This window comes from Oncorhynchus mykiss, chromosome 8, assembly GCF_057628025.1.
Source record: "Oncorhynchus mykiss isolate SJ-2025 chromosome 8, ASM5762802v1, whole genome shotgun sequence".
NCBI lineage: Eukaryota > Metazoa > Chordata > Actinopteri > Salmoniformes > Salmonidae > Oncorhynchus > Oncorhynchus mykiss.
The window spans coordinates 87,199,522-87,221,839 of record NC_143029.1 but is presented as its reverse complement, the minus strand read 5'-3'; the positions used below and the strand labels follow the sequence as shown (position 1 = coordinate 87,221,839).

The 22,318-nt window shown below is 42.9% G+C and overlaps 1 protein-coding gene across 4 annotated transcripts; it reads right to left on the bottom strand.

The window, feature by feature from the left end:
- Window positions 1-864: 864 nt before the first annotated feature.
- On the bottom strand, window positions 865-20,954 carry LOC110530843 (WD repeat-containing protein 48). Of its 4 annotated transcripts, none has more exons than XM_036986590.2 (18): window positions 20,536-20,954; window positions 19,566-19,706; window positions 19,301-19,379; window positions 15,624-15,706; window positions 14,945-15,074; window positions 14,516-14,604; window positions 14,160-14,261; window positions 11,043-11,267; window positions 10,508-10,582; window positions 10,265-10,367; window positions 7,105-7,310; window positions 6,883-6,979; window positions 6,681-6,776; window positions 6,372-6,483; window positions 3,888-3,975; window positions 3,711-3,787; window positions 3,214-3,412; window positions 865-2,820 (listed from the first exon to the last, which is right to left on the bottom strand). In XM_036986590.2, exons 1-18 carry the CDS (start codon window positions 20,581-20,583, stop codon window positions 2,725-2,727), a joined length of 2,046 nt encoding a protein of 681 aa, XP_036842485.1. In that variant the 5' UTR covers window positions 20,584-20,954; the 3' UTR covers window positions 865-2,724. The 4 variants fall into 4 exon arrangements, with proteins under 4 accessions (XP_036842485.1, XP_036842487.1, XP_036842486.1 ...); XM_036986592.2 differs by having other exon boundaries at window positions 6,372-6,480; window positions 20,536-20,953; XM_036986591.2 differs by having other exon boundaries at window positions 19,301-19,376; window positions 20,536-20,640.
- Between the last annotated feature and the right edge of the window lie 1,364 nt (window positions 20,955-22,318).

Here is a 22,318-nt window from a genome sequence, read left to right as displayed (position 1 = left end):
ACCCTGGGACTAACCTCCCTCTGCAAATGGATCCTGGACTTTCTGATGAGCCGCCCCTAGGCGGTGAGGGTCGGCAACAACTGTACCGGTACCCCCTGTATATAGCCTCCACATTGACTCTGTACCGGTACCCCCTGCATATAGCCTCGTTATTATGTCATTTTTTTATTTAGTAAATATTTTAACTTTCTTGAACTGCATTAAGCATTTCACGGTATGGTATACACCTGTTGTATTCAGCATTTCACGGTATGGTATACACCTGTTGTGGCATGACAATGTTAAAATTATATTCATACATTATTGCATATTAATGTTGTAGCATGAGAAATATGGTAAAACGTTAAGATGTCATAGCATGACAGTAATACGTTCTAAAATTATATTCATACATTATTGCATGATATTAATAACGATATTGATACGTAGAGAATCTGAATGATCGGCTATGAAAAGCCAACTGACATTTACTCCTGAGGTGCTGACTTGTTGCACCCTCTACAACCACTGTGATTATTATTATTCGACCATGCTGGTCATTTATGAACATTTGAACATCTTGGCCATGTTCTGTTATAATCTCCACCCGGCACAGCCAGAAGAGGACTGGTCACCCCTCAGAGCCTGGTTCCTCTCTAGGTTTCGGCCTTTCTAAGGAGTTTTTCCTAGCCACCGTGCTTCTACACCTGCATTGCTTGCCGTTTGGGGTTTTAGGCTGGGTTTCTGTACAGCACTTTGAGATATCAGCTGATGTCAAAAGAAAGGCTTTATAAATACATTTGATTGATTGATGTTATTAATATGACATAAGCAGGAGAATGGTGAAATGTGAGAGAGACGGTTAACAAATACAATACATTTCAGTATATTAAAACCATTCAAATTTAATATGCTTTTGAAAGCCCAAAATACACTTCGTCATCCAACAATAAATATTGTAAGACTGAGGATACGGCGTCTTGCTGTCTACACCATAGAAAGTCATATTTCTATGACGTGGCCCCTATACTGGAGCTTCCTCTTAACTCATCACCATAGTAATGGGGTGGGGGGGGGGAGAAGACAAGTCAATAACAACCTAAAAATAAAGACAATTTACTCAAACTAGTTATTTCACTCGTCACAAGTAAGTGTGCATCCCATCCAATCTATATATTTTACATATTCAATTTGGATACGCAGTTAAGTTATATGTATAAACCCTGTAGTTTGAGATTTTTTAAAATTTGTTTTAAACTAACATCCTAGACCCAATTACTGTCTAGCTATATGAAACATTATACGGTACAATAGCCCTCTTGGAAGATGTGAATATTGGTTCATGATTATAAAACAAGTCTGTAGGAGGAGATTTCACTTGAAAACGTGTAAACGTTGTCCACCAGATGCCCAATGTTACAATGTGTGATTTAAGAAATACCTTTTTTTTTTTAAAATCCTGATTGCTTAAGACAACTACAAACATACTTGAAAATCTGTAGCCTGGTCCCAGATCATTGGCTCCGGCAATGACAGTTATGAGTTGGGCTAGACAGCACAAACAGAACTGGGACCAGGCTTGATATCGTGTGTGCTTTTCTCGGGATTCTGAAGAAGAAAAACAAAACATTGAATCAAAGTGAATGTCTCTGACTTGTTGAAACTGTACAAAATAATAATAATTAAACATAGCATCCTGAAAAATAAAGAGAACATGAATTCACATAAAGCATGTTATTTACAAAACAATTATTCAAATCTCTCAAGTCAGTCAGTCCTAATTCGGGTTGACAGAATTAAGCCACGAACAACAATATAGTACATTGATCGGCTTGAATAGTTGGTCAGGCTGTCCAGGTATACTGTAGGTGGAGTTAGGGCCAGGAGTTGCTCCTGGTCAAGTCACATGGTAAGGAAGAACTCCAGGTCCTTGGAGAATCGGGATGTACCATTCTCTTTCCCAAGAAATATACACTTGCATAGTCCCTATCCTGGATCTAAAAGCATAGGATTAGGGAAAGGCAATGGCTGGAAGAGGTTTCCTCCCATTGTAAAAACACATGCGAGAAAGTGTACAAGTCCAGAAGGGTTGAGAACTGGGACTAAGTCATAGTACTGGTGAAGGAAGGAGCAACGGGCTGTCTCTGGAATGTACAAGAACAAACAGCGCATATACATGAAGACACACTACCATTGCACCGGAACTATTCCTTTTAACTATGACATCACAAAGCAAAAGGACAACAACAAAATGTTTTTTTTTTAAATAAAAAAAACCTACATAGTGCGAGATAAAATATTTGATTCATTTTTCCCCCATTCCGTTATAGCACAGTCTGAAGAAAGAACCGCATTCATCATGAATCTCTTGACTAGCCTCCGGGCTTCACCGGTCTGTCCGGTTGAGTTTCCTATTAATACGAAGTCACCCACATCCCTCAAATTGGCCAGAGAAAACATCTCTTAACGTCTGGGTTGTGTTTTTATTCATACACAACGTAGCAAAACATTCTTCAACGGCAAATGGAAGAAAAATAAAGAAAATAAAAGTGATTCTTATTGAATAAATTCAGATTCAGTCCATGGTTTCTCCCATATGGTGTCTAATGACTACGACCCTGATAAACATAGTGGGCGGGGTGATAAGCCTACCCTCTCTCGGCCAGCCAATCATCGGAGCTGAAGATGGAGGATGGTAGTGTGTGAAGAAACTGTCTCTTTATGCCTTAAAATTAGGTGTCTGCCTCACGTAGATTTCTGCCTATAGTGAAGCGTCAAGTCCCCTCCACTTTTCCAGATAAAATGCTTGACAGTTCGCAGGTCCATGTTTGGGTCCAGGACCTGTGTGAGAACAGAGAAGACCGACCAAGGATGTGAATCAGGTGGATATGCATTTCAGTCATCGCTGTCATTATTACGCTGTAATATGACTTAACTAAACCAAAATCAGCATCGCGGCAATCTGTAATATGACATGGTATACTAAACCAAAATAACTTTTAAAAAAATCAACATCGAAGCAACAAACCTCATTGCCCAAACCACCATCAAAAGTGAAGCTGTCAAGTAGTGGACTTTTTTTCAAAAAAGACTTATGAATCACAACAGATACACACTCTCCTTCAACCATCAACAACTGAGGTCCATAATCTTTACTATAAAAAAAAAAAAGCAAAGATTGTTCCTCATTCCTCCCGAAACTACAGGAGAATGAGGAGTAGGGAGGGTTCCCACCTGGTCTTGACATATCAGTTCAATCTTCTCCTCGGCCATGAGGGCCATGTCCTCGTCCTTCTCCGTCTCTCCTGGCTTGTCATTGGCTGCCAAGGAGGAAGCAGTGGTCTGGGACTCAGTGTCCAGGTTAATGATCTTCTCATAGACGTGTTCCATCACCTTCCTCACCTGCAGCATGTCACTGGCAGACAGACGGTCCCTACAGAGAGAGAGAGAGAAACACACACACACACACACACACACACACACACACACACACAGTGGAATAAAAGGATGTGTCAAGGGAAGTGGGATCTTGATCTCCGACGGGAAATGTCGACGGTGCATTTATATGTAGAGGTCAAATCGTGTGTGTGTGTGTGTGTGTGTGTGTGTAGGATTTATTCAGGTAAGAACATCAAAGTCGAATATTAATAAAAGGGACTTGGAAGTGTGGAATGTAGTGATTTCTCATGAAGAAACCTGAAACGGAGAAAATCAAAAAATCTAAATGTTACTTCTTCAGTGTCTTGGCTCCAGAAGAAGAGTGGGGTTGGAGGTAGAACGGGATCTTGTTGAATTTCGGCATGTTCTTCTGGAGGACATAGAAAAAGAGGGCAAAAATGTTTTTAAAAAATGAAGTGAAGTCCGAGGCAAGAAGAGTAAAAGCAAAGGAAGACTGAAGAGGTCCTTACGTCCACGGTGATGTCTATGACCCACTGTGGGACTGTCTCATTCAGTAACATAGACTCCGTCTCCCCACCCGAGTCCCTACACAACAGTCTGAAACAGGAGACTCAGCATTAGAACAGCTAGAAGAACAGTGCAGGGAAGTAAACAAATGTTGCAAACAGGACTGGGTTTTTTTTTTTGTGTCCAACTGGTGATGCAAGGCAAGTAGTGATTCATTCTCAGATTCATGAATGATCGCATGCATGATATAGCCTCGACAAAAATGTTTTGCTCCCAAAATTCTCTATAATCCCTCAATCAAATGTATTTATATAACAGTAGTGTTATGATTGGGGAGGGGGGGGGGTAGTGTTAGGTCATAGACAAACACACTACCCAGGTTACACTTCACTCCCTTCCTCCAGGGGGCAGCAGCAACCTTGTCCAGATGCTGAGCCTGGTTGATAAGCACATCAGGTGATTGTCAGTCAGTGTCCCAGCTGGCAGAGCTGCGAGGCAGCTGGTCGGTTTGGTGGTCATGAGGCTTTCCATTTGGATTCTTTAGTTTAGACATGCCTGTCTGTAGTTTTCCTTTCTGTATAGATCTGTTTCTGTGACCACATGATAATCCACTTGGGCTCACTGACCCAAAGGGGTCAAGACAGAGCCCTGGACCTAAGGTAAGGTTGTCGTCTCCCTGGGCACACCTGCATCCAACGCAGTCCTCATACACTGATTTCTCACAAATTCACACATTCATTCAGCTTAAGGACCATGTAGCTAGGCTAGGATCCCAAGACATAATGAGTCAGGTTACAGACCATGTAGCTAATACCCCTAGACATAATGAGTCAGGTTACAGACCATGTAGCTAGGCTTAAGACCCCATAGAAATAATGAGTCGGGTTACAGACCATTGTCATGACTCTCCTGTGACGATCTGAAGGACCAGGTCACAGTGAGTCCTCTCTACAGCGTGCTCTCTCTCGTAGAGGGGGAATATCATGACCCTCCTGTGACGATCTGAAGGACCAGGTCACAGTGAGTCCTCTCTACAGCGTGCTCTCTCTCGTAGAGAGGGAATATCATGACTCGTGAAGATCTGAAGGACCGGGTTACAGTGGGTCTCTCTCATAGAGGGGGGAGAGCGGGAAGTCAACTGTTTTATGGTCGGTCATAAAATACGCTGCCTCTATGCTCTGGTAGTGTTTGAGCTTGGAATGTAAACTGTGGAACACAGAGACCCTTGGTCATCAAAAGTTTGAAAAATTCTAACAATATTTTTTATTGTTGAGAATGTGGGAGTGGTCTGTGGACACTTAAAGGGACAGTCATGACGAGTGGGTTTCACTTGGTGATCTCATGAGGGACAGGAAACACACAACTCTATCTCTTAAAGTGGACATTTCCCAGTGGTCAGCTTTACATCTAAATATCGTGAAACGTATGTGATTAAACATGAAACTATTTGTGAAAAGATGTAATGTGATGTTAACCTTCTAAATGAGAATATGGATTTTCATTTAAAAAGCTGAACTAGTCAGTGGCCACACCACAGAAAACTATAACCACAAAGTATATTGTGACTTCTGGGGAAGTTAACCAGAGACTCTCTGATGAACGGACTCTCCAGCAGACGGACTGGCGATTCCAACAGAGAAGACAACAAATACATACATTGCAATTATTCTCGAATGAACGGCGGTTCATGTGCAAAGGATTAGCATTTCAATTAATATAATTATCAACTGTGGTAGTGAATCCATTTAGTCTTTTCTGCTCTCAGTCCCCACCCCTTTCCTTTGTCTACCAAGCCTTCATATTGGCTTAGTCCGCTAGGGACTTTTACTTTGTATCATGTAGTAACCCAAATATCCACTGTTGGTTTGTTATGTAATTCTGTGTGACTATTTAGTTAGTAAATACATAATTAAGGAAATGTGTATATGGCTGATTCATGATTTAGGCTAGGGTTCGAGGACGTTCAGTAATGGAACTGATAATGTATCATTATTATTATTATTACCTTAATGAGAATGACTAATCGATAAGATATGAAAATATCTGAAGAGTTATATTCAGGAAATTACCACTCTATAAACAACATTTTTCCATGGTGCCCCGACTTCCTAGTTAATTAAAGTTACATGATTAGTTTAATTGCGTAATTAAATTACACAGAGAATTGATTTGATAAAAATAACAGTCTTCACATTTAATGATAGGTCACAGACACGACACCATGTAGCTGGGCCTAAGACCCCTGGACATAATGAGTCAGGTTACAGACCATGTAGCTAGGACCCCTAGACATAATGAGTCAGGTTACAGACCATGTAGCTAGGACCCCTAGACATAATGAGTCAGGTTACAGACCATGTAGCTAGGACCCCTAGACTTAGCGAGTCAGGTTACAGACCATGTAGCTTGGCCTTAGACCCCTAGACTTAGCGAGTCTAACAATATCAGCAGGCTAGCTATGGGTTTCGTAAAATGGAAATATGTACCGGAACAGAGTCCTCCCTCCTGCCTCTCCGAAGATGACTGGAGTGTGTGGAGGCACCTGGAAGTACCCATTCCCCTTCTGCACCCGCGTCTCCTGCTCCCCATTTACTGCTGCTGGGGTTTGGACAAGGTCAAAAGTCACTAGAATATTTTTTACTGCTCCTATACCATGATGAAATAGTGAGTCTATGGACATTTTTTTCTGGGCCCTAACCCTGCGACATGTGATGTCTAACACTATAGCCGTCTACAGCCAATATCTCAGGTGAACACTGTTTTTGACAACAACAACAACAACAAGGCCAATTTACCATGGTTGACCTCGTTCTCCTCCTCATCCATGGGGTTGATGTGCGTCCTGGGCCAGAACTCTAGCAGGGCCTGAAGTAGCAGTCCACCAAGGTTCACTATACACACACACACAAACATTGCAAAGCTAAAGGATAAAAAAAAAAAAAAATGCAGTATGAAGAAGTTATATTAAAAATGAAAACCTAAAAAAAAAAATTGTACACTTTGGGTCCGATCCATCGGAGCTTGAGAAGCCAGCATCCTTAGCAGACACCCAGGCAGCGAAGCAGTCACTCTCATCCAGCGTGATGGTCAGCATCTATCCAGCAACACACAGATGGGAGAGAGAGCAACAACATCAACCAATCTTATCTAGCTAGCTTCACCTTTTCAAAAAACACTGAATAAGTAGAGTATTACTAAGTTATAAAACGAGAAACTTACCCCTGTCTTGAGGTCGACAGAGAACCAGTTTGGGACGTAGACCTGCTTGAACCTCTTCTTGATCTCTTCATCAAACTCTACTTTCCCCAGGTCCTCTCCCTTACAGGCTTTCAGCACGTCCCAGAATGCAACATTGTTGTTGGTGTCTTTGGTGACGATGTGCCTCTTGTCGTTCAGAATGTGACACTGAATTATACTGGCCCCTCCTACAACAGCAAATATGTACAGTAGTTATCGTTTGACCACAGCAAGACTAGGTTTGGGCGGTATTAAGATTTTCATACCATTTCTGTACCATAACGGGATACACGATATTACCAAATGTGCACACAAGGGGCACTATTTTTTTAATTTTAAATTCAGTGCCATTGGAAAGCACTCAGAACCCTTGACATTATCCATGGTTTGTTAGGTTTTTATTTTTCAGAGTAAATAACTCACGGACACTAGAGAAGCTAAACCAAGTTTAATTCTTCCCAAAGGGTCGTTACAGTTGTATTCAGAGAACAAAACATTTCTCACCATCACAGGTATATATCTCCACTTTGGACACTCCTCCTCTCCAATCCTTACATCTTATGGTTCCACAGGGGATCTGACCTCACCACCTGACCTCCTCCCCTCCTTCGCCTAATCCACAGATGTCCATCTGCTTCCCCTGTAGCAATCCTTTGATCTCCTCCCGTCCACCCAGCACATTCCACAGCCACTCTTGTCTTTCTACAGATCTCACTCCTTTATATACTATGCATCTCATCTATCATGTCTTTTAATATCTCAATGTTCGAAATGTAGAATCCAACAGGTTACAGCCTTATTCTAAAACAGATTAAATATTTTTCCCCCACTCATACACACAATATCTCATAATGACAAAGCAAAAACAGGTTTGTAGAATTTTTTGCAAATTTAAAATATATATAAAAAAATAGATTTTACAATCACATTTACATAAGTATTCAGACCCTTTACTCAGTCCTTTGTTGAAGCACCTTTGGCAGCAATTTCAGCCTCGAGTCTTCTTGGGTATGACGCTACAAATGCAGGTGTGCTTGGCACACCTGCATTTGGTGTTTCTCCCATTGTTCTCTGCAGATCCTCTCAAGTTCTGTCAGGTTGGATGGGGAGCTTCACTGCAAAGCTATTTTCAGGTTTCTCCAGAGACGTTCAGTCGGGTTCAAGTCCAGGCTCTGGCTGGGCCACTCAAGGACATTCAGAGACTTGTCCCGAAGCCACTCCTGTGTTGTCTTGGCTGTGTGCTTAGAGTCGTTGTCCATTGGAAGGTGAACCTTCACCCCAGTCTGAGGACCTGAGTGCTCTGGAGCAGGTTTTCATCAAGGATATCTCTGTACTCTGACGAGTCTTCCAGTCCCTGCCACTGAGTGTCTTTAGGTGCCTTTTGGCAAACTCCAAGTGGGCCGTCATGTGATTTTTACTGAGGAGTGGCTTCAGTCTGGCCACTCTACCATAAAGGCCCAATTGGACTAGTGCTGCAGAGATGGGAGAACCTTCCAGAAGGACAATTACCTCCACAGAGGAACTCTGGAGGTCTGTCAGATGACCAAGAACCCAATGGTCTGACCAAGGCCATTCTCCCCTGATTGCTCAGTTTGGCCGTGCGGGCCAGCTCTAGATAGAAGATTGGAGCCACCAAGACTCATTTAAGAATGATGGAGGCCACTGTGTTCTTGGGGAGCTTCAATGCTGCAGAAATGTTTGGGTACCTTTCCCCAGATAGGATTGTGTCGAGGCACAGATCTGTCTCTGAGCTCTACGGATAATTATTTTGATGATCATGACTTGTTTTTTGCTCTGACATTCTCTGTCAACTGTGATACCTTATAGACAGGTGTGTGCCTTTCCAAATCATGTCCAATCAGTTGAATTTACCACAGGTGGACTCCAATTAAGTTGTAGAAACAAGGATAATCAATGGAAACAGGATGCACCAGAGCTCAATTTTTAGTCTCATATCAAAGGGTCTGAATACTTATGTAAATATAGTATTTGTTTTTAATATATTTGCCAAATTTTTTTTTGCAAATAATAATAATTTTTGCTTTGTCATTATGGCGTGTAGATTAATGAGGGAAAAATTATAATTTAATCCATTTTAGAATAAGGCTTGGACGTAAATTATTTTTTGTAAAGGGTCAAGTGATATTTAAGCAATAAAGCCCGAGGTGTGATATATGGCCAATATACCACGGCTAAGAGCATTTTTTATGTACGACGCAACGCGGTGTGCCTGGACACAGCCCTTAGCCGTGGTATATTGTCCATACATCAAATCCCCAAGGCGCCTTTATTGCCATTATAAACTGGTTACCAAAGTAATTACAGCAGTACAAATAAATGTTTCGTCATACAACTGAACAAGAGGACAAGTACATTAAGAGTGTCTAGTTTGATAAACAGACGCTTCACAAGTTCTCAACTGGCAGCTTCTGAGACTGGTGTTTTGCAGGTACTATTTAATGAAGCTGCCAGTTGAGGACTTGTGAGGCGTCTGTTTCTCAAACTAGACACTCTTAATGTACTTGTCCTCTTGCTCAGTTGTGCACCGGGGCCTCACACTCCTCTTTCCATTCTGGTTAGAGCCAGTTTGCGATGTTCTGTGAAGGGAGTAATAAACAATTTAAATGCAATGCTACTAAATGCTAATTGAGTGTATGTAAACTTCTGACCCACTGGGAATGTGATGAAAGAAATAAAAGCTGAAATAAATCATTCTCTCTACTATTATTCTGACATTTAACATTCTTAAAATAAAGTGGTGATCTTAACTGACCTAAAACAGGATTTTTTTTAACTAGCATTAAAATGTCAGGAATTGTGAAAAACTGAGTTTAAATGTATTTGGCTAAGGTGTATGTAGTAAACTTATATAGATTTGGGGGTATAGAAAATCATACCGTCGGTATTTCGAAATACCCTGGTATACACTATAAACGATATATCGCCCAAGCCTAGTTCATGGTTAGAAACTAGGGTCACGTCTGCCTCTCCTCACAACCACTGCATTCAGGAAGAGACAGTTTAAAAAAACAAACCAATGAGGATCTATTTGAGTGAGGTCAACAAACAGGTTGCACTAAGATTCATGTGAAAACTACACCCAGTTAGGTGGATCACTCCACACCCACTAACATAGCCGTACCTTTGATGACCTGTTCAGGCGCTGTACACAGCGGGGTCAGGGGGGCGATGATGTCATTGTCATAATCCCCAGACGCCCGGAAGTTGTGGATTCCCTTTAGACACTGCAACACAAACAGAAAAAAAAAATTAAGAAATCTTCTTTTTTTAAGATGAAACCTGAATTGACCCCAACCCTGACACATAGAAAGCCCTAGAATGATCTCTGAGGGCATCCGAAGACATGGCATGCTTATTTGTTTACCCATTTGTTAACAGATGACTTGGTGGTAGAGACCCAGATAACAGGAGGAGGGTCAGCTGTCCTGTCCAGTTCCATCTGAGGAGGAGAGGGATAGCCCATGTCAGACCCAGGTTAATACACACACACACACCCACCCACATCCCACTCCCTCACCCTCAGTAGCTCAGCACCCCCCTCCCCCTCAGTAGCTCAGCACCCCCCTCACCCTCAGTAGCTCAGCACCCCCCTCCCTCCCTCAGTAGCTCAGCACCTCCCTCCCCCACCCTCAGTAGCTCAGCACCCCCCTCCCCCATCCCTCCCTCACCCTCAGTAGCTCAGCACCCCCCTCCCCCCTCCCTCCCTCAGCACCCCCCTCCCCCCCTCAGCACCCCCCTCCCCCCTCCCCACCCTCAGTAGCTCAGCTGGTAGAGTGTGGTGCTTGCAACACCAGGATACTGGGTTCAATTCCCGGGAACCACCCGTATGTAGAAATGTACGCATTTAGCATCTGCTAAATGGCAGATATAATGAACCACAACCAGTCCCATGCCCTTACCTTCAGTACAGGGGCCTTCTCCTCACCGATGAGTACTCTGATGTCAGGGTTCCTCAGGTCGGTGCAGAAGATCTTCTTGTCTCTGCCTCCAGAGTAGATGTGTGTGAAGGCTTCGTTCACCTGCAGGGCCCACACTCCCTCGTCGTGGACCCGATACGTAGCGATACACCTCTGCTGACCCAGAGACCACAACCTGATGGTTCCATCTGAGCTGCCTGACAGACACTGGGAACCACAGAGAGAGGAGAGTTAGACTGATGGACAACCAAACAGAAAAGGTTGTATGTAATAGAGCACATATGTCAGAGTCAAGGCCCGCGGGCCACATCCGGCCCGCAAGAAGGTTTTTTACGGCCCCTGGGATGATCTTGATTTATTATTAGAACCGGCCCGCAGCAAGCCGGCAGCCCGCAGATCTTTTACACGCACCAATACTACATTTCCCACAATGCAAAGGTGACGCACCGAGCAGTAGGCTGCTTCATTTCAATATTTATTGGCACAGCAGTCGTCAGCATCACAGTAAAATTAACTTTCAGATACCCATCAAAAATGGCAAAACGGAAGGTGGATACTGAGAACCGGGGGTTTCAAACAAGGTGGGAGTCGGAGTATATGTTCACGAAGGTAGCTGGAAAACCTGTGTGTCTTCTGTGTGGAGAAAGTGTGGCGGTACTGAAAGAGTATAATCTGAGACGACATAATGAAACGAAACACGCGGACAAAAACAAGAATATGGACATGGAACAAAGGCTACAAAAGGCAGAGGAATTAAAACGAGGCCTCAAATCTCGACAGGCTCTGTTCAAAAAAGACAAATCACAAGGCCAGGCTGCTGTCAAGGCCAGTTTTATTTTGGCAGAAGAGATCGCTAAATCAGCCCGGCCATTTACGGAGGGGGATTTCATCAAAAACTGCATGATTAAAGTTTGTGACGAAGTTTGCCCAGAAAAAAGGCAACTCTTTTTAAATGTGAGTCTGAGCAGAAACACCATTGCCGAGAGAGTAGACCAGTTGTCCATCAATCTAAAAGAGCAGCTTGTGAAAAAGGGAAAAGATTTTATTGCATATTCCTTGGCTGTGGATGAGAGCACCGACATTTCTGACATTGCCCAGTTGTCAATTTTCATCCGCGGAGTGGACTCCAACCTAAGCGTGACAGAGGAGTTTTTGGCTTTACGTCCTATGCATGGCACAACTACGGGGCATGATTTGTATGAAGAGGTGTCAAGATGTGTAAATGAGATGGAGCTGCCTTGGGAAAAACTCGTGGGTTTGACAACCGACGGAGCACCTGCGATGTGTGGACACAGGAGCGGACTGGTGGCGAAGATACGGGAAAAGATGCAAGAGGAAAACGCGACAGGTGAGCTGACAGCTTATCATTGTATCATACACCAGGAAGCGTTGTGCGGTAAAGCCTTGAAAATGGAGCATGTAATGAGCATCATCACGCGCACAGTTAACTTTATCAGAGCCAAAGGTTTGAATCACCGCCAGTTCAAGGCATTTCTGACGGAGTTAGAAACGGAGCATGGTGATTTGCCTTATCACACAGAGGTGCGATGGCTAAGCCAGGGAAAGGTGCTTCAAAGATGTTTCGAGCTTCGTGAGGAGATTTGTCTGTTCTTGGACAGCAAAGGGAAAGACACAACACAACTCCGAGACGAAATGTTTCTGTGTGAAATGGCTTTTCTGTGTGACATTACGAGTCATCTGAATGCAATAAACTTGCAGCTGCAGGGTCGGGATCGTGTCATCTCTGATATGTACAGTACAGTGAAGGCATTTAAAACCAAACTGACTCTGTGGGAGACGCAGATGCGGAAAGAAAATTTGAGCCACTTTCCCAGCTGCCAGACCATGAAAGAGAAGCTCTCTACCAGTGCGTTCCCGAGCACACAGTTGGCTGATAAAATAGGTATGCTTGCCGCTGACTTTCGACGCCGATTTGCTGACTTTGAAGCACAAAAAAGCAGGTTGGAACTGCTCGGTAACCCATTTGCTGTTGACGTGGAAAGCTCACCACCAAACCTCCAAATGGAGTTGATTGACCTCCAATGCAATGATGCACTGAGGGCAAAATATGCGGCAGTGGGTGCTGCGGAGTTCGCCCGTTTCCTCCCCGGCACAATGCCCCAGCTGCGCATCCAGGCTGCTCAAACGTTGTCTATGTTTGGCAGCACATACCTGTGTGAACAACTGTTTTCTTTGATGAACCTGAACAAAACATCACACAGAAGTCGACTTACTGCTGAACACCTCCACTCAATTCTGAGGATTTCTTCAGCTCAGAGCCTTACCCCGAACATTGATGAACTTGTGGAAAAGATGGGACACCACCAAGTATCACCCTCAACCTCAAACAAGTGAACATTACTGTGCAATCACATATTTAGAGTTTTTACTCAGTTCAAGTTTAAAAGTTAAAATTTAATATTTGTTTTCACTGCATGTTACTTCTCCTTAAACAAAGTGTTGTTTTTGATTAATAGATTTTTGCACTTTATTTTTTTGTATTTCAATCCAATTATATTTTAAAAATATTTCAGTTGAGTGGATGATAGAAAATTGCTATTATTGTTTTTTCTTTGAAGTAAATTTAGCCCACTTTTGCTAAAATAGAAAATATAGTCTACTGATGGTGCCTTGAATACCGGTTTCTTTCATTTAATGTTCATGTTATGGGGATATTTATATAAAGGAAATTTGTCTTTTGTGTCTGTTGAAAATTAAAGATTACTGACAGAGCCATAAGAAAATATTGCTTTACTTATCTGATCATATTGTAATATATTTGTTAGGTTTTCAGTAGGTTCAATTAGGTTCACTAGACTATATGCGTCATTTAAAAATGTTTCAATGAACATTCGAACAGTCCGGCCCTCGTCTTGTAGCTGATTTTTTTATTTGGCCCTCCGTCCATTTGACTTTGACACCCCTGTAATAGAGGGTCAGATGCAATGTAGGAAAAATGCTGAGACGGAAAAGAAAAATACTCATTATTTTAGGACCAAGTTCTGGTAGAACCTCTCACTTCATTTTCTTTATAACCATTTTCTGAAAATGTATTATCTAGTATTATCTATTATTTAGCCGAATCAAGATATGCCTTACCTGTGTGCCGTCCCGGTTCAGCAACAGTGACTTGACGTTGTCGGAGTGGCCTTTCAGCTTCATCAGCTTAGCACACGTCCTAGGGTCCCATACTCTCAGGACCTGATGAAACGTCAACAGATTGAAGAGACAACAACCTTTAAAACCCAACAGCGGTCTACAAATATGCAGTAGAACTTGTGCTTGGTAAATAAAGGTGACCTTTCAAAAGGGCAGCCAAACAACTGCCGTCAAAAAATGTAGACATAAAATTAAAATTGTATTAATTACTATTAATTAATAAAAACATGAACGTTGACCTGGCAAAAAAAAAAAAAAAAAAAAAAAAAAAGTGACTAAAATTGTTGCCCTCTAACCTTTTCAGTGGAGCCAGATACGATGACTGTCCCCATCTGGTTCATAGCCAAGCTGTAGATGGAGTCTTTGTTCCCACTGAGGGACGACGCTGTCACACACACACGCACAACGGTTAAGATTCCAACGGTCGGCACACAGGTTTGTGTTAGGTAAAAACATTATTTTTAAGGGCACGTACTGCAATGGAAAACAATAGGCTTTGCGGTATTAAAGATTGATTTCTGCCTCAACAAATACCTGTTCTCCAGACACAAATTAAGTCTAGTCCTGGACCGAAAACGTCTTTCAATGGCGAATCTTCATTGAGAATGCTATTTAGACCTGGACTAGGCTTCATCTGTGTCTACGAAACCGGCCTGTGGAGATGTTTTTAAACTCAATGGGACTCAACTTGTAAATATTGTAGAAATCAATAAAATGACATTTACTGGTGACAGTGTTGTTGGAGGCAGTCAGTGCTGTTAGTGTGTTGACGTCCCACAGGAAGATCTGTCTGTCTAACCCTGCTGACGCCACCAGCTCCTTGTCTTTAGCATATGCCAATGCCTTCACATAGTCCTGCCAGGGGGAAATACAACATCACTTTGTGGTCTTCACATAGTCCTGCCAGGGGGAATACAATATCACTTTGTGGTCTTCACATAGTCCTGCCAGGGGGGAAATACAAACTCAACATCACTTTGTGGTCTTCACATAGTCCTGCCAGGGGGGAATACAAAATCACTTTGTGGTCTTCACATAGTCCTGCCAGGGGGGAATACAATATCACTTTGTGGTCTTCACATAGTCCTGCCAGGGGGGAAATACAAACTCAACATCACTTTGTGGTCTTCACATAGTCCTGCCAGGGGGGAATACAAAATCACTTTGTGGTCTTCACATAGTCCTGCCAGGGGGGAAATACAATATCACTTTGTGGTCTTCACATAGTCCTGCCAGGGGGAAATACAACATCACTTTTTCCTTCTTCTTTCAAATAGGAAATCTCTATTATACTGTTTAAAAATATGCACAATTCCACAGCAGAACAGTATTCTGGAAATGGACATCATATTTCTGAACCACAAAGGCCAAATATCGAGTGTAAAAAAAAAAAAGAAGAAGCACCTTGTGAGTCCGTAACGTTGACATGCAGAATCCTTTCTGTGCGTTCCACACTTTCACTGTCGTGTCTGATGAAGCAGAGATCACTGGAAAGAAAGATTTTTTTTAAAAACAGTGAATTATAAAAACCGAATGTTTCTAATACATTGGGCTACTGATGATGCGGTGTTCAATACTAATATTAATACTAATAATAGGCTTTGGGGGGGGTTTTCTATTTATATTTTAAGGTTGGATGTCAGCACGTGGGGCGCACCGATTGGTTCCACCTCGTTAGTCCGTTTGTGTTACACCTGTGCTGGCACAGGGGATATTTAAGAGTGGTTGGCCTATGCTCCGGTGCTCTTGAGCGATGTGAAGGGTTAGCACCTTTAGTTGATGCTTCATATTTTTTTTTATTTTTTTTTTAAGTAAAACGATCTTTTATCTGATCTTAACTGGTTTTATTTTTCTTCCTGTCTTTACGTTTGGGGTAGGTTTTTATTTTATTTGCCTCTTGGGTAAATTTAGTGGGCTCATGATGAGTGTCTTAGATCCCAGTTGTTGTTGCTAGACAACTTTCAGTGGACACCATGAGTGTATTTTAGAACCCTGATCAAGTCAGTGGCCTTGTGGTTAGTGTCCGCCCTGAAATCGGAAGGTTGTGAGTTCAATCCCTGGCTGAGGCATACCAAAGACCGTAAAAATGGGACCACGTCTAGGACCAAAAGGCTCCTCAACAGCTTTTACCCCCAAGCCATAAGACTGCTGAACAATTAATCAAATCGCCACAGGATAATTTACATTGACCCCCTCCGTCCCTTTTGTACACTACTGCTACTCGCTATTCATTATCTACGCATAGTCACTTTACCCCTACCTACATGTACATACAGTGGGGAGAACAACACTGCAAAATCGGCAGTGTTTCCTACTTACAAAGCATGTAGAGGTCTGTCATTTTTTATCATAGGTACACTTCAACTGTGAGATACGGAATCTAAAACAAAAATCGAGAAAATCACATTGTATGATTTTTAAGTAATTAATTTGCATTTTATTGCATGACATAAGTATTTGATCACCTACCAACCAGTAACAATTATGGCTCTCACAGACCTGTTAGTTTTTCTTTAAGAATCCCTCCTGTCCTCCACTCATTACCTGTATTAACTGCACCTGTTTGAACTCGTTACCTGTATAAAAGACACATGTCCACACACTCAATCAAACAGACTCCAACCTCTCCACAATGGCCAAGACCAGAAAGATGTGTATGGACATCAGGGATAAAATTGTAGACCTGCACAAGGCTGGGATGGGCTACAGGACAATGGGCAAGCAGCTTGGCGCAATCACCCTCGGTCAATCACCCTCGGTCTGGGGCTCCATGCAAGATCTCACCTCGTGGGGCATCAATGATCATAAGGAAGGTGAGGGATCAGCCCAGAACTACACGGAAGGACCTGGTCAATGACCTGAAGAGAGCTGGGTCCACAGTCTCAAAGAAAACCATTAGTAACACACTACGCCGTCATGGATTAAAATCCTGCAGCGCATGCAAGGTCCCCCTGCTCAAGCCAGCGCATGTCCAGGCCCGTCTGAAGTTCGCCAATGACCATCTGGATGATCCAGAGGAATGGGAGACGGTCATGTGGTCTGATGAGACAAAAATAGAGCTTTTTGGTCTAAATTCCACTCGCCGTGTTTGGAGGAAGAAGAAGGATGAGTACAACGCCAAGAACACCATCCCAACTGTGAAGCATGGAGGTGGAAACATCATTCTTTGGGGATGCTTTTCTGCAAAGGGGACAGGACGACTGCACCGTATTGAGGGGAGGGTGGATGGGGCCATGTATCGCGAGATCTTGGCCAACAACCTCCTTCCCTCAGTAAGAGCATAGGAAGATGGCTGGGTCTTCCAGCACGACAACGACCTGAAATACACAGCTAGGGCAACTAAGGAGTGGCTCCGTAAGAAGCATCTCAATGTCCTGGAGTGGCCTAGCCAGTGTCCAGACCTGAACCCAACAGAAAATCTTTGGAGGGAGCTGAAAGTCCGTATTGCCCAGCGACAGCCCCGAAACCTGAAGGATCTGGAGAAGGTCTGTATGGAGGAGTGGGACAAAATCCCTGCTGCAGTGTGTGCAAACCTGGTCAAGAACTACAGGAAACGTATGATCTCTGTAATCGCAAACAAAGGTTTCTCTACCAAATATTAAGTTATACTTTTGTGATGTATCAAATACTTATGTCATGCAATAAAACGCAAATTAATTACTTAAAAATAATACATTGTGATTTTCTGGATTTTTGTTTTACATTCCGTCTCTCACAGTTGAAGTGTACCTATGAAATTAGACCTCTACATGCTTTGTAAGTAGGAAAACCTGCAAAATTACCTCAACTAACCTTTGCACCTGCACACTGACTTGGTACCGGTGCCCCCTGTATATAGTCTCCACACAGACTCTGTACCGGTACCCCCTGTATATAGCCTCCACATTGACTCTGTACCGGTAACCCCTGTATATAGCCTCCACATTGACTCTGTACCGGTAACCCCTGTATATAGCCTCCACATTGACTCTGTACCGGTGCCCCCTGTATATAGCCTCCACATTGACTCTGTACCGGTGCCCCCTGTATATAGCCTCCACATTGACTCTGTACCGGTACCCCCTGTATATAGCCTCCACATTGACTCTGTACCGGTAACCCCTGTATATAGCCTCCACATTGACTCTGTACCGGTGCCCCCTGTATATAGTCTCCACATTGACTCTGTACTGGTACCCCCTGTATATAGCCTCCACATTGACTCTGTACCGGTGCCCCTGTATATAGCCTCCACATTGACTCTGTACCGGTGCCCCCTGTATATAGTCTCCACATTGACTCTGTACCGGTGCCCCCTGTATATAGACTCCACATTGACTCTGTACCGTAATACCCTGTATATAGCCTCCACATTGACTCTGTACCGGTGCCCCCTGTATATAGTCTCCACATTGACTCTGTACCGGTGCCCCCTGTATATAGCCTCCACATTGACTCTGTACCCTAACACCCTGTATATAGCCTCCACATTGACTCTGTACCCCCTGTATACAGCCTCATTATTCTTACTTTTTTACTTTAGTATACCGTACTTGCTAAATATTTTCTTAACTCTTCTTGAACTGCACTGTTGGTTAAGGGCCTGTAAGTAAGCATTTCACGGTAAAGTCTACACCTGTTGTATTCGGTGGATGTGACATAAAGTTTGATTTGACGCGTCTCTGTTTGGCACTCAGCTTTAAGGAGATAGGGGGTAAGGCCCTGCGAACAACTAGCGTCCTGTTCAGGGGGTGTACTGTTACATTAAGCTACTTCACGCTACAGAAACAGGAGATGGGCTCCTGCTCCTATGAGCTGTTCTGGTTCAAACGACAGAAACAGGAGATGGGCTCCTGCTCCTATGAGCCTTTCTGGTTCACTCTACAGAAACAGGAGATGGGCTCCTGCTCCTATGAGCCTTTCTGGTTCACTCTACAGAAACAGGAGATGTGCTCCTGCTCCTATGAGCTGTTCCGGCTCGCTCACGCAAGGCTACCTACTTACTTAGAACCCCACCTGTTTTGGTTGTTAGTCTGTTAGTTCCCCCTTCTGTTTGAGTGACAATTTTTTGGTTTATTGCCGGGGAACATAACAATACTCACATGTCTTTCCATTGCAACAGAGGACGATGTCATTGACCCAGTCTGTATGGTGCTCCATGGAAGCGATGTAAGGGTCCTGCTATGGTAAAATAACATTCACTTAACATAAGTGGTGACGGGGACGGGGGTTCCCAAACACAGATTAAGCCTAATCGTGGTCTTAAAACACATTCAATGGAGATGATACAGGAAACCATCTCACAAAGGGTTAGGGCAGGGCTATGCTAATATTAAGATGTATCAAAGGGTGACTGGGACGCAATACCTTGTGCTGGTTGACACTCCATATCCTGATGATAGAGTCTCTTCCAGCTGTGAAGAGCCGGTTCAGTACAGGGTCCAGCTGAAGAGCATTCACCCCATTGCGATTGTGCTTCTCCACCTCGTCTCTTATCACATAAGATACCTGCAAATAAAGATAGAGGGGGATGGTCAATAATAGCCTGAACACACCCCTTCTATAGCATTGACGCATGCGTGACTAAAGCTTTGGCCAAACGTTTTTTTATTTCACCTTTATTTAACCAGGTAGGCCAGTTGAGAACAAAGTTTCTCATTTACAACTGCGACCTGACCAAGATAAAGCAAGGCAGTGCGACACAAACAACAGCACAGAGATACACATGGAATTAACAAACAGTCTATAACACAATATAAATATATATATATATACAGTATGTGTTTAAGTTGGCTGAGGCTCCATGACTACATTACATTCACTTATGCATTACATGAACGTATATATCTAGTTCACCGCATCATTTGCTAGCTAGCAAACTACAGGTTAAGGTTTCAAGATCCTAGCTAACGTTAGCTAGCTGACACAGCTTCTTTTAAAAAAACACTTTATTTAACCAGGCAAGTCAGTTAAGAACACATTTGTATTTACAAGTGGCCTTAGACCACTGCGCCACTTGGGAGTCAGCTAACGTGTTAGAATAGCAATTATCAATTCAATGACAATTTACACATACCCTAAGAAATGCAACAATGGTTAAATAAAATTGTCGCACAACTCAGGTTCATTTTAAGTTACTTTGTTCGAGCAAATCATGCTTCAAATCGTGTGTTTAGCATGCTAGCTAACTAGCATGTACGTTAGCTAGCTTGAGATGAGCATTCTTGGATTGCAATTTGCATCGTCTTTCCAAGATTAGTGGTGCACATTGTCACACTATTTGGAATAGTGTGCATTTTCATGTATACAGAGTTGTATTACAGAAATATCAATTGACCTGTACTTTCCTTCGCCCAGCGGCATTCTGTCTGTGGTGGGCCGCCATCTTACATGTTGACAGTCAAACCCTCATACGTCACATCCGAGAAGAAACACAGATAGACTAATGACGCTGATATTTCACCGGATGTATACATGTGAAGCCTCCGCTCTGCGTTTCCAATCACAAGCAAATATGGCTGGCAGTGGGAGAAGATTGAACGAGATGGATTGTGACCGACATTATGCAAACTTTTCTCATCGATTAATAATTTGATCTCAATACAGTTTTATGTATTTAAAACTAGAATATTTTATGAACAGAGTGGACTAAGATTTGTAGACTTTGCCAAAGTCTTAAAACATCGCGTTGTTTAGGAAGTGCAAATGTGAATTTAGGTAGTGCACACATGCACTTCACAGAGTAGGCGTTGACTAACCGAAACATGCAAATATTTTCTAGAACGTGCCAATAGGATCTTGGTAGCTTGTGCTAGACTCTGCCCACCTCCTTGCTAGTTCTGCCCACTATGACTCATTTGTTTCTATCGGAAACGACAAGCAGTGATCCATCTTGGATGAGTTATAAAAACTTTGCTACACGTTCTTCTTCGTCGATGAGGACTAACGGCATTTGGCATCCAAAAGAATGATGCATTCGCCATCTACTAGACTGGAGTATAACACCCTTATACATTGCTTGAACAAAATAATAAAAATGCCCTACACTCACTAAAAACCCACCACCCTACTCCACTATTTAAATCTATTTAGTCCTACCTCAGGCCTGAAAGGATGGTACACCACCACATAACACATCCTGTAACTCTTCTGACATCAAGTCTTGCACACCCAAATACCTCTCTGCAGCTGCCACCACATCCTCAATTTTTCTGTGACTTTACGTTCCATCTCTGCAGTACAGTTGATAACCATTGATATAAATGCTAAAAATCCAATCTTTCTGAAACATATATCACTTGTTGGTTTATCCCTCTATACTGGTACAAATCTACTACTCACACCACTCCTCTCAGGATATCTGAAGTCGAGGATCGGTAGGATGGTCAGTTTTATGAGGGTATGTTTGGCAGCATGAGTGAAGGGTGCTTTGATGCGAAATAGGAAGCCGATTCTAGATGTAATTTTGTTTTGGAAATGCTTAATGTGAGTGTGGAAGGAGAGTTTACAGTCTAACCAGACACCTAGGTATTTCTAGTTGTCCACATATTCTAAGTCAGAACCATCCAGAGTAGTGATGCTGGACGGGCGGGCAGGTGCGGGCAGCGATCGGTTGAAGAGCATGCATTTAGATTTACTTGCATTTAAGAGCAGTTGGAGGCCACGGAAGGAGAGTTGTATGGCATTGAAGCTCGTCTGGAGGTTAGTTAACACAGTGTCCAAAGAAGGGCCAGAGGTATACAGAATGGTGTCGTCTGTGTAGAGGTGGATCAGAGAATCACCAGCAGCAAGAGCGACATCATTGATGTATACAGAGAAGAGTCCCTCCGATTTGACACACTGAACTTTATCAGAGAAGTAGTTGGTGAACCAGTCGAGGCAATCATTTGAGAAACCAAGGCTGTTGAGTCTGCCGATAAGAATGTGGTGATTGACAGAGTCAAAAGCCTTGGCCAGGTCGATGAATACGGCTGCACAGTAATGTCTCTTATCGATTGCGGTTATGATATTGTTTAGGACCTTGAGCGTGGCTGAGGTGCACCCGTGACCAGCTCGGAAACCAGATTGCATAGCAGAGAAGGTACGATGTGATTCGAAATGGTCGGTAATCTGTTTGTTAA

Excerpts from the sequence above, each read along its gene's own strand:
- LOC110530843 (XM_036986590.2), bottom strand. The coding sequence starts at position 20,583 with ATGGCGGCCCACCACAGACAGAATGCCGCTGGGCGAAGGAAAGTACAG. Across the intron at positions 19,707-20,535 it reads CTGGGCGAAGGAAAGTACAG|GTATCTTATGTGATAAGAGA; the intron begins GTCAATTGATAT and ends CTTTATTTGCAG. Across the intron at positions 3,788-3,887 it reads TCATAGACATCACCGTGGAC|AAGAACATGCCGAAATTCAA; the intron begins GTAAGGACCTCT and ends TATGTCCTCCAG.